Source organism: Salvia splendens, chromosome 2 (assembly GCF_004379255.2).
Source record: "Salvia splendens isolate huo1 chromosome 2, SspV2, whole genome shotgun sequence".
NCBI classification, from domain to species: domain Eukaryota; kingdom Viridiplantae; phylum Streptophyta; class Magnoliopsida; order Lamiales; family Lamiaceae; genus Salvia; species Salvia splendens.
Genome location: NC_056033.1, coordinates 11,112,174 through 11,123,625, shown reverse-complemented (window position 1 = coordinate 11,123,625; position 11,452 = coordinate 11,112,174). Strand labels below are relative to the sequence as shown.

Below are 11,452 nucleotides of genomic sequence, written 5' to 3'. Positions count from 1 at the left end.
GAATTTATTTGCTCATACGCTCGGATTTTGTACTCCATTTTGAGTTTCAAAGTTGCATTACATGTCCATTATTTGCATATTTTATCCATTTTGGTATTTTGACGTGTTTTGTGAGAAATGTGCAAAATAGAGCTGAAAAATGCATAAAAGGTCAAAATTCCGAAGCTGGAGCTGAAGGGCAACCCAGTGGCCCGCTGGACCCATGCTAGCGGTCGCTAAAATGAGTCCAGAGAGCTCTGGAGCTGTCCAGAGGCCCGCTGGGCACGGTCGTGCACGACAACCTCTGTTCAAACTCATTGTGTCAGTAATTCTGAAGTCCGATCAGGGCGTGCTACATACCATTCTCTTCGTCTTCAAAAGAGCTTTGCGATGGTACATTGAACACCTTAATCGGAGTTTTGTGGAGAAAGTTATGGTCATTCTATGAAAATCGTACAATGCTGTGAAGTGCTGAATTTGGGTGGAAATTAAAGAAAGGAAATGAGATATTAACTTGTGAAGCCAAATCTTTTTCCTTAAACTATGGAGCACGAAATTTACCTTCTTCAAACCTTTTTCAAGCCTATAAATACCCCATAGCCTAATTCATATTATTGACCAATCTTAGAACCTTAATTCCACCCCTATCTTACACATAAATTCCTCCATCTTCTACAAGGAGCATAGAATTCAAGGGAGATCAAGCAAGAGCAAGATTAATTCTTCCAGGTTTTATCTAATTTTTGTTAGATTGAACATGTCTCATTTTGCTTATATTTATTTAGATTATATGTCTATGGATAACTAAATTTATAGAATCCAAGGGAATGAAAGTAATTGACTCTATGTAGTTCTTTTTGTTTTGTTTAATGTTCAGAACTTGTTTTACTTTAATTATTCCCTAGTTTATATTTAACTGCTTGGTTGTTACTTTGATTATTGTTAATCTCTTATCGGTGATGACTTTGAGTGGTTTATATTCTATGTGTCAATACAATATTTGTGACATGAGTGTTGATACACGATAGGAATAGCTCCTAGTAGAGCTTGAGTTGGATGAACATAAAACTAAATAATTAGAATTACTAATAAGTTGATGAAATCACTACCCTAGGATTCCCTTGTCTGGTCTGCTTTCTCAACAAGTTTACTGCAATTTTGTTTCGTTACTTGCTTTATTTATTTATTTTTGTCTAATTAATTACTCAACCCAAAAAAATCATGTGTTTCGAAATAGTAGTTGAGGCTGAGTATGTGGTAGATAATTTATAAATTTATTCCCCGTGTTCGATATCCGGTACTAGCATTTTGCTATACTAGATCTACCCTATATACTTGCAGGTATTTTAAGTGCTAATAAAAAAAGTGCATCATTTTGTCAAAAAATTTAAAAGATTTTTCTGTTAAATTTTCATACCTATTCGTCCCATCTAAATGGGAATAAAGTAGGAGAGATAAGAGGGAGTAAATTATAAATAATTACTCCCCGTGCCTTAAATTTTGTCAAAATTTTCTATTTCCGTCCGTCCCACAACATTTATCACATTTCTCTTTAACTATTTTTGGTAAGAGACTTTATATTCCACTAACTCATTCCAACTCAAATTTTATTATAAAACTAATATAAAAGTAGAACTCACTCTCAACTAACTTTTTCAACTCACTTTCCATTACATTTCTTAAAATCCTTGCACGGTCAAAGTGTGATAAAATTTAAAGGGCGGATAGAGTAGATGTTTTATTTTGTCAATAAAGCAAACGACTCAACTTAATTGAGACATATTTAAAGGGAACGTGCCAACTTAATTGGAATTATTGTGTTATAAAACAATCTCAATCAATCCTAAAAACAAGGTACTACAATTTTTAGATAAGTGACTTAGAGCATTCACTATGTGACATAAAATTGGGGGTTAGACGGCTCTATGGGTACAAGGAGAGGTCTAATTTGCCCCTTTGCGTTGTAGGTGTTGGGGTCCGACTAGACATCACCAAACCGAACCGGCCCGGCTGAACCGGCCCGGAACCGTCACCGGCTGTTCCGAACCGGAACCGGAACCGTCGGCGGCGGTTCGAACCGTGACCGGAACCGGCGGTTCCGACGGGCCGGTTCAGGTTCAAGAAATTTGCGAACCGTAACCGGCGGTTCCGAACCGCCGGTTCGCCGGTTCCGACACCTTTTCAGGCTACCACCGGCCTATACGTAGCCTTTTCAGAAACCGGGTCAGAAACTGCCGATTTCGTCAGAAAACCATTGACGAAACTGGCGGTTTCTGACCAAAAATCGGCGGTTCAAGGAGTAAACCGACGGTTCCGCCGGATTTCAAAATTTTGAAATTTGAAATTTGAAATTTTTTCTTTTTTTTTTCCTTTTTTTAATCACATTTTTCCCCTATAAATACCCCCTCCTCTTCATTTTCTACTTATCCCATTCTTGTGTTGATAAGAATTTCTCTCTCAATCTCAATTTCTCTATTCTCCATCCTCATTCTCTCAAGTTGTTTACGTTATTTGCGCTCATAATTTACTCACGTTGTTCTTGTTCACGTTATCATATTCACATAAATACTACTCTCTATTCTCTACTTCCAATTTCCATAATATCATGTCTTCATCTCGTCGTGGTGGTGATCGGGGCAACGGTAAAATTGCAAATTACAACGGTAAAATTGCAAATTACAACTTAAAATTTACAAATTACAACTTAAAATTATAAATTACAACAATTACAAATCGAAAAATTTAAATACAAGTTACTTACAACAATTACAAGTTACTTACAACAATTATAAATCGAAAATTTTTAATATAAGTTACAACAATTACAAGTTACAACAATTACAAATTTACAACTTACAAGTGTTGACAAAAAAGACTTAGAAGATCATTAAAAGATATTCCTCATTTGATAAGTATCTTATTGGTGAAAAAGTGGGTAATGGGTATCTTTGGGGGCAGATGGTACTGGAACACAAATTTATATATGGAATCTGGATGAATGGGGATCAGATTATAGTTTAAAATGGGAAGCTGAGTTCACTGGCGGGAGTTCGTTTCATCAGGCCATCAGGGTGGTATATTCATCCGAGTCTGACGATGAAACGAACTCCCGCCAATGAACCCAGCTTCCCATTTTAAACTATAATCTGATCCTCATTCATCCAGATTCCATATATAAATTTGTGTTCCAGTACCATCTGCCCCAAAGATACCCATTACCCACTTTTTCACCAATAAGATAATTATCAAATGAGGAATATCTTTTAATGATCTTCTGAGTCTTTTTTGTCAACACTTGTAAGTTGTAAATTTGTAATTGTTGTAACTTGTAATTGTTGTAACTTATATTTAAATTTTTCGATTTGTAATTGTTGTAACTTGTAATTGTTGTAAGTAACTTGTAATTGTTGTAAGTAACTTGTATTTAAATTTTTCGATTTGTAATTGTTGTTTTAAAGTTGTAATTTGTAATGTTAAGTAATAAGTTGTAATTTGCAATTTTGAAGTTGTAATTTGTAATTTTAAGTTGTAATTTGTAAATTTTAAGTTGTAATTTGTAATTTTAAAGTTGTAATTTGCAATTTTACCGTTGTAATTTGTAATTTTGAAGTTGTAATTTTTATCAATAAAATTGTATTTGTAATTTGTATCTCTAAAATTGCTTTATTCTAATTTTATTTATGCAAATATATTTACATTTTTTACTTGAATTACATATTTATAATGAAAAAAAAAATCAAAACGAACAGCCGAACCTGCCAAACCGGCCCGGAACCGGCCCGGAACCGGCCAATCACAGGCGGTTCCACGGTTCACGAACCGGCACCGCCGCACCTTGGCCAGGCCGGTTCAGGTTCATCAATTTATTGAACCGGAACCGGTGGTTCCGAACCGTGAACCGCCGGTTCCGGAACGGTGGTGACGTCTAGGTCCGACATGGGGAGGGGTTTGATAATGCTGGAAGAGCAGGTCCCTTGGGGCTCCAGATCAAATCGCGACATTTTATTTTTGTAAATTCAAAATTCTTATTTGAAAATATTTATTTTTTGATTGAAAATTAGTCTTTAATAAAAAAATAGAAAATTTAAATCATTATGTAATTTTTGGTGTATAATTGATGTCATTTTTAGGAAATTTAAGTATGATTTTTTTAATTAATTAATGTAATTTTAGATATTTTAATATTATAAATTTGATATTTTATTAATGTCATTTTATATTTATTTTAATTTAATGTATTAAATAAAAATAAAAAGAAAAACATAAAATTAGATAATAAATAAAAAATGAAAATAAAACAAAATTGTGTTGTGGTATGATCAGAAGTATGAGGTTTTTGGAGTTGAGGTCTAATGCATAAATTTGGAAGAATAACTGTGTGACGAAGTTGGAATATGAGGAGTGATTTGTATTGCGAATGACTTTTTAATATTTGAGCTGCAAATTTCTAGCACCTTGTTATTGGTATAAGATTATTATAAACTTATAAAAAAGATCATTTAAAAATATATGTAGGGACAATTCTACAGTACAATAAATAAAAAAGTTACTACGTGTACATACTAGAATACTATAAGCTTATCTATTTTAGTATAAAACTGAATTATGATGAAATAATCTACGTGTTACAATAGTCTAACAGAACTGTCCTAGAAAATAGTGTTACAATAATCTAACAGAACTATCCTAAAAAACTAGTAGAACACATAATGAAATCTAAAGAAAAAAATTCTTTCTAAACATGTATGTACTCGTAACTCCATATCTATATACCAATAAGAAGAACTGCACTCCAACTTAAGTCCAAAATCACGATAGAATGGAGGGAGTAAAAAAACTAAATAAATCAACGTAGTGAGTTGTTCTATTTTATTGAGATAGCATTATATAATTAGATAATATCCTCAATAAATACATGCTATATAAAATTGAATATTCACTCCATTATATACTACTTTGGATTTTAGTAGCCGGGAATTAATGGAGGTGGCGGAGATTTATAGCTGGCACCAATAATACCTGGAATTTTGTAAGGAGGGAAATTATTAGTAGGTGGTGGTTGAACAGGTTCAGGTGGAGGAGATACGATAGGTTTTGGGGGTGGAGAGTGAACTGGAGGGGGTGGCGAGTGGACATGTGGTGGTGGAGAATGGACCAGGGGTGGTGGCGACTTGACTGGAGGAGGTGGAGAGTGGACTGGGGGTGGTGGCGACTTAAGTGGAGGAGGTGGAGAGTGGACTGGAGGTGGTGGTGACTTGACAGGAGGAGGTGGAGAGTGGACTGGGGGCGGTGGCGATTTGACTGGAGGAGGTGGCGGTGAGTGGACGGGGGGAGGTGGCGACTTGACCGGAGGAGGTGGAGAGTGGACTGGAGGAGGTGGCGACGTGACCGGAGGTGGCGGTGAGTGGACTGGGGGAGGTGGCGACTTGACCGGAGGAGGTGGCGGTGAATGAACAGGAGGAGGTGGCGACTTGACTGGGGGCGGTGGCGACTTGACTGGAGGAGGTGGAGAGTGGACAGGGGGTGGTGGCGACTTGACTGGAGGAGGTGGAGAGTGGACTGGGGGCGGTGGCGATTTGACTGGAGGAGGTGGTGGTGAGTGGACTGGAGGAGGTGGTGACTTGACTGGAGGAGGTGGCGAGTGGACTGGGGGCGGTGGTGATTTGACTGGAGGAGGTGGGGAGTGGACCGGGGGTGGTGGAAATTTGATTGGAGGGGGTGGAGAGTGGACCGGGGGTGGTGGCGACTTAACTGGAGGAGGTGGCGGTGAGTGGACTGGGGGCGGTGGATACTTGACTGGAGGAGGTGGAGAGTATACTGGAGGTGGTGGCGATTTGACTGGAGGAGGTGGAGAGTGTACTGGAGGTGGTGGCGATTTAACTGGAGGAGGTGGAGAGTGTAGTGGAGGCGGTGGAGACTTGACCGGAGGAGGTGGAGAGTGGACAGGGGGCGGTGGAGACTTGACTGGAGGAGGTGGAGAGTGGACTGGGGGTGGTGGTGACTTGACCGGTGGAGGTGGAGATTGTACTGGAGGTGGTGGCGACTTAACTGGAGGAGATGGAGAGTGTAAAGGAGGTGGTGGTGACTTGACTGGGGGCGGTGGAGACTTGACTAGAGGAGGTGGAGAGTGGACTGGGGGTGGTGGTGACTTGCCCGGTGGAGGTGGAGAGTGTACTGGAGGTGGTGGCGACTTAACTGGAGGAGGTGGAGAGTGTAAAAGAGGTGGTGGTGACTTGACTGGAGGTGGTGGTGACTTGATCGGAGGAGGTGGAGAGTGGTCTGGGGGTGGTGCAGACTTGACTGGAGGAGGTGGAAAATGGACCGGTGGCGGTGGCGAGTGGACTAGGGGTGGTGGTGACTTGACTGGAGGAGGTGGAGAGTGTACGGGAGGTGGTGGTGACTTGACTGGAGGTGGTGGAGAGTAGACTGGGGGTGGTGGCGATTTGACTGGGGGAGGTGGAGAATGGACTGGGGGTGGTGACGATTTGACTGGGGGAGAGTGTTCTGGTTGTGATTGCGGTGGTGACTTGACAGGGGGTGGTGAAGAGTGGTCTGGTGGCGGTAGTAACTTGACTGGAGGAGGTGGTGGTGGTGGTTCGGAGCGGACTTGGGTTGGTGGAGAGTGGATTGGTGGTGGTTCGGAGCGAACTGGGGTTGGCGGAGAGTGGACTGGTGGTGGTTCGGAGCGGACTGGGGTTGGTGGAGAGTGGAGTGGGGCCGGTGACGACTTGATTGGAGGAGGTGGGGAATGGACTAGTGGTGGTGGCAATTTAATCGGGGTTGGTGGAGAGTGGACTGGTGGTGGTTCGGAGCGAACTGTGGTTGGTGGAGAGTGTACTGGTGGTGGTTCGGTGTGGACTGGTGGTGATTCGGAGTGGAGTGGGGTTGGTGGAGAATGGACTGGCGGTGGTTCGGTGTGGACTGGTGGTGATTTTGGGCGGACTGGTGGTGGTTCGGAGCGAACTGGGGTTGGTGGAGATGGGACTGGTGGTGATTCAGAGCGGACTGGTGGTGGTTCAGAGCGGACTGGGGTTGGTGGAGAGTGGACTAGTGGTGGTTCAGAACGAACTGGGGTTGGTGGTTCGGAGTGGATTGGTGGTGGTTTAGAACGAACTGGGGTTGGTGGTTCTATGTGGACTGGTGGTGATTCGGGTGGTTCGGAGCGAACTGGGGTTGGTGGAGAGTGGATTGGTGGTTCGGTGTGGACTAGTGGTGATTCAGAGCGAACTGGAGTTGGTGGAGAGTGGACTGGCGGTGGTTCGGTATGGACTGGTGGTGGTTCGGAGTGAACTGGGGTTGGCGGAGAGTGGACTGGTGGTGGTTCGGAGCGGATTGGGGTTGGTGGAGAGTGGACTGTGGGTGGTGGCGACTTGACTGGAGGAGGTGGGGAATGGACTGGTGGCGGTGGCAACTTAACTGGGGTTGGTGGAGAGTGGACTGGTGGTGGTGGTTCGGTGTGTACTGGTGGTGATTCAGAGCGGACTGGTGGAGGTTCAGAACGAACTGAGGTTGGTGGAGAGTGAACTGGTGGTGGTTTGGAGCGATCTGGGGTTGGTGGAGTGTGGACTGGTGGTGATTCGGAGCGGGCTGGGGTTGGTGGAGAGTTGACTGGTGGTGGTTCGGAGCGGATTGGGGTTGGTTGAGAGTGGACCGGTGGTGGTTCGGAGTGGACTGAGTTTGGTGGAGTGTGGACTAGTGGTTGTTCGGAGTGGACTGGGGTTGGTGGTTCGGTGCGGACTGGTGGTGGTTCGGTGTGGACCGGAGGAGGTGGAGAGTGAACTGGTGGGAGAGATTGAACTGGGGGTGGTGGTAACTTTACAGGAGATGGTTGTGGGGAGTGGACTGGTGGTGGCGGTAACTTTACGGGAGGTGGTGGAGAGTGGACCAGTGGTGGGAGTGATTGTACTGGAGGAGGTGTGGATTCAACTCTGGGCGGCGAAGAGTGTTCTGGAGGTGGCGAAGAAGCGAGAAGGGGGGAAACACGTTTCTGTCGTGCAGGCGGCTTAGAAGGTTCCGGTGAGGGTGCTGGGGCTGGTGTCTCCATTATAGGAGGAGGTGATGCCTTGGGAGTATGGGACGGAGCAAACGTCTTCTCTGGTTTAGGTGTTGGCTCAGGCTTCAGCAAAGGTGTACGTTTAGGAGTCGGAGCTGATGGAGTCGATTTAGGAGGAGACGAAACAGTTGGTTTGTGAGGAGTTGGAGTTTGGGGAGTTTCTTTCTTAGGTTGGTCTAGCTTGGGCGAATGGCTGTAAGTCGGTGGTCGACAACCAGCATTGCAGTCAACCTTCTTGCTCAAGGCTATACGACACTCCTTCTCTGGCCTTTGATTGGGTTCTCGAGGCAAGCAATTCTTCCTGCCGTCAATAGCCACACCGGGAAGCGCATTGATCATACACTCAGGATCTTGAGCATCAAAGAAGTTGTAAGAACAAGTGAAGTTCTTAAGATTCGGCAAGGTGCAAACGGTTTTCGAAACCTTGCTCCTAAATTTATTGTTTCCAATATTGAGCACCTCTATACTCTTCATGTGTTCCATCCCCTGTGGTAGGTCACCCATGAACTTATTGTTGGAGATGTCAAAAACTTTGGTTGTGTTTAACATTGTGATCTCTTCTGGAAGGCACCCTGACAACTCATTGTACGAAACCACAAACTCGTCCAATTTTCCTGCCATCTTTCCGATGCTGGCCGGGATGCACCCATAGAGATGGTTATTCGCCATTACGATAACAGAGGCCGGAGAGTTACCAATGTTTTCCGGGATGGTCGAGTGAAATCTGTTGTTGTTTAAGAAAATTGCATCAAGGGGCTTGTCGAAGAGCCCTGAAGGTAGCTCACCTTCAAAGTCATTGTACCGTAAGTCGAGGTATTTGAGTTGCGGTAACTCCAGCACCACCTCCGGGAAAGATCCCACAAAGCGGTTGTTGCTCACATCCAGCTCGTACAGTAGCTTGAGGTTCTTGATCTCGTTTGGAATGATCCCACAAAATCTATTGGAATTAAGATGGAGGAGGCTGATGTCGACTAGGTACCCGATCTCTGAGGGGAGGTGACCAGCGATATCGCCATGGTTAAGGTCAACGCCGGCCACCACTAGGATATTGGCGTTGTCCAAAGACTTGGCACAAAAGACGCCTTTGTAGCTACACACGTCAGGACCCTCCCAATTGCTTGTGAAGCCATTTGGATCAGAGTATATGGATTTTTTCAATGCCCGCAGGGCTTTGTAGGCTCCTTCTAGCCTCGGATTGGCAAGCTTCGGAGTTGGCTCAGAGGCGCATTTGTAGCTGCACATCTCTGATTCTTTGGGAGTAGGAGTAGACTCTTTCTCTTTGGGAGTCGAGGTTGTCTCAACGTCTGGTTCTCCGTGATTGTCTGACTCGTTCTCTTTGGTATGCTCCGTTGGCTCAACGTCTGGTTCTTCCGCATTCTCTATGTATGATTCTTTCTCTTCGGTATCCTGAGTTGGCTCGACGTCTGGTTCTTCATTATTGTTGGGTTCGTGTGTAAGGGGGGTTGGCTCTTTCTCATTCTCTTTATCTTTATCTTTCCCTTGGGGGATTGTTGTTGTATGTGGTTCAGGTGATAGGGTTAATTCCAAATCGGGATCCACCGTGGTTTGGTCGGACTCCGAGAGTGCTTCAGAGCCTAGCTGAGAGAAGGAAGGGGTGGCGAGGAGAGAAAGGAGGAGGAGGAGACAGCAGCCCAAGGTTTTGATTTCCATGATAACTTCCTTGGGGATAATTAACCCATTGTAGTTTATACCTGAGTTTTGTCACAATAAATATGAGAGCTACTTCTTCAAACATTCCTTTCCATTCAACTTAAGCACCGCCATCCGTTTTTGAAGGTCTCACACTGAAATATAGGAGATGAACCTTGTATTTCGCCTCTTTCCATTTCCTTCTAATTGCTAAATATGGACACAACAGCTTGGAATTTTATCATGTCTAATTGTTTCTCTGCCTCTTTGATTATGGAGTATGTATGTGTAATTGAAAGCTCATAAACAGTAATTGCAATATCTAACTTGATTTGGTAAATAATACAGTAATTCATATGTATTTACCTTATATATGATTCTACCAACTATAATTGTACTACTTATTTGTCACAACTTTTGTGATCACATATTGTTCGTTGTAAGTTTTGACAAATGTTTCACACGCATTTTTAATTACTATTCTTATCATACTATTGTTCATTGATATTGCAGTACTATTTTTATTGATATCTCTTATATTCCGTCTATTCATATCTTGGTGATTTGTTTTCCCTTTATATAAATCGAAAATTAAAGGTGATTGAAATTATTGAAAATAAAAAATGTTGCTCAAAAAATAGAAAAAATATTAAATGGATAAAATCAACAAGTTGGGAATCACCATTTTTTATTTTGACATACTTCTACTACATGCGTGATTTACCTTTGTCCCATTTATTTTATCACTGTTAAAGGTGATTCGTACCAAAACTCGAATCTGCATTCAAGAAACACAAAAATATATTAACGTATATAATATTGATCGGAGCATGTAATGTCAATCAGGAGAATATAATATCAATAGGGTGTCATATATAATCAACGCATCAAATGTCATTGCTCAAGCTATAATACGAAGGAAGAATGAATCTACAACAACCTAATGTCAATGAGGATTATGAACTTAAGTCGGCAACAAAATCTTAGCCGGAACGGAGGAAGTAATATATAAAAGTAGGACTCACATTTCATCAATTTTTTCCTTTCTCTTTTTTTCACTAAGTTAAATAATTTTTAAAAATTAAATGTCAATTTTGGTCCTAAACATATGAACAAAATACTAATTTGGTCCAAAACATTCACTTTTTGAAAAACATGTCCATAACAAATGAAATCCTTGTCGGAGTGGTCTTTTTTTTACTTTCCGTAAAAAAACTAACGGTCATGCCACTGTGCAATTAGCGTTGACAGTTAGTTTTTTTTACAGAACCGTAAAAAAAAGACTACTTCGTCGATATTTTCATTTGTTATGAACATGTTTTCATAAAAATGAATGTTTAGGACCAAATTGGTATTTTGGTCATATGTTTACGACAAAAATTGACATATTTTTTAAACATTGAATGAAATAGAAACAATTCTAACGGAAACCGTGGGAGCCTTCATTTCCCTCGTCTTTTCTCTCCATTCCTCACAAATAGCACGAAAATGAAGTAATGAAAGAAATTGAAGGAAGATGAATTGACTGAAATTTTTTCCCTGGCAACAGTCGGGGAAAATTCTCTTGATAAGTGCGCGGGTTTGTTGATTTCATGTTTCACATTCTCATCGCTGGATTAATTCGACGTTGAAACGGCACAATTACATTTCTCGATTCTGCCATTGCGCATAATATTGTGTGAATGGTAAAGAAGAAAAAAACATCATGAAGACGTTGGCGGATGTGGTGGATGCCGTGTATTTTCGCCATCACATATGCCTTGACGCGTA

The 11,452-nt window shown here is 42.2% G+C and overlaps 1 protein-coding gene across 1 annotated transcript; it reads right to left on the bottom strand.

Moving 5' to 3' along the window:
* Positions 1–4,942: 4,942 nt before the first annotated feature.
* Positions 4,943–9,670, bottom strand: LOC121773592 (pollen-specific leucine-rich repeat extensin-like protein 1). The gene is made up of 2 exons (XM_042170487.1): positions 5,456–9,670; positions 4,943–5,149 (listed from the first exon to the last, which is right to left on the bottom strand). Exons 1-2 carry the CDS (start codon positions 9,272–9,274, stop codon positions 4,943–4,945), a joined length of 4,026 nt encoding a protein of 1,341 aa, XP_042026421.1. The 5' UTR covers positions 9,275–9,670.
* Between the last annotated feature and the right edge of the window lie 1,782 nt (positions 9,671–11,452).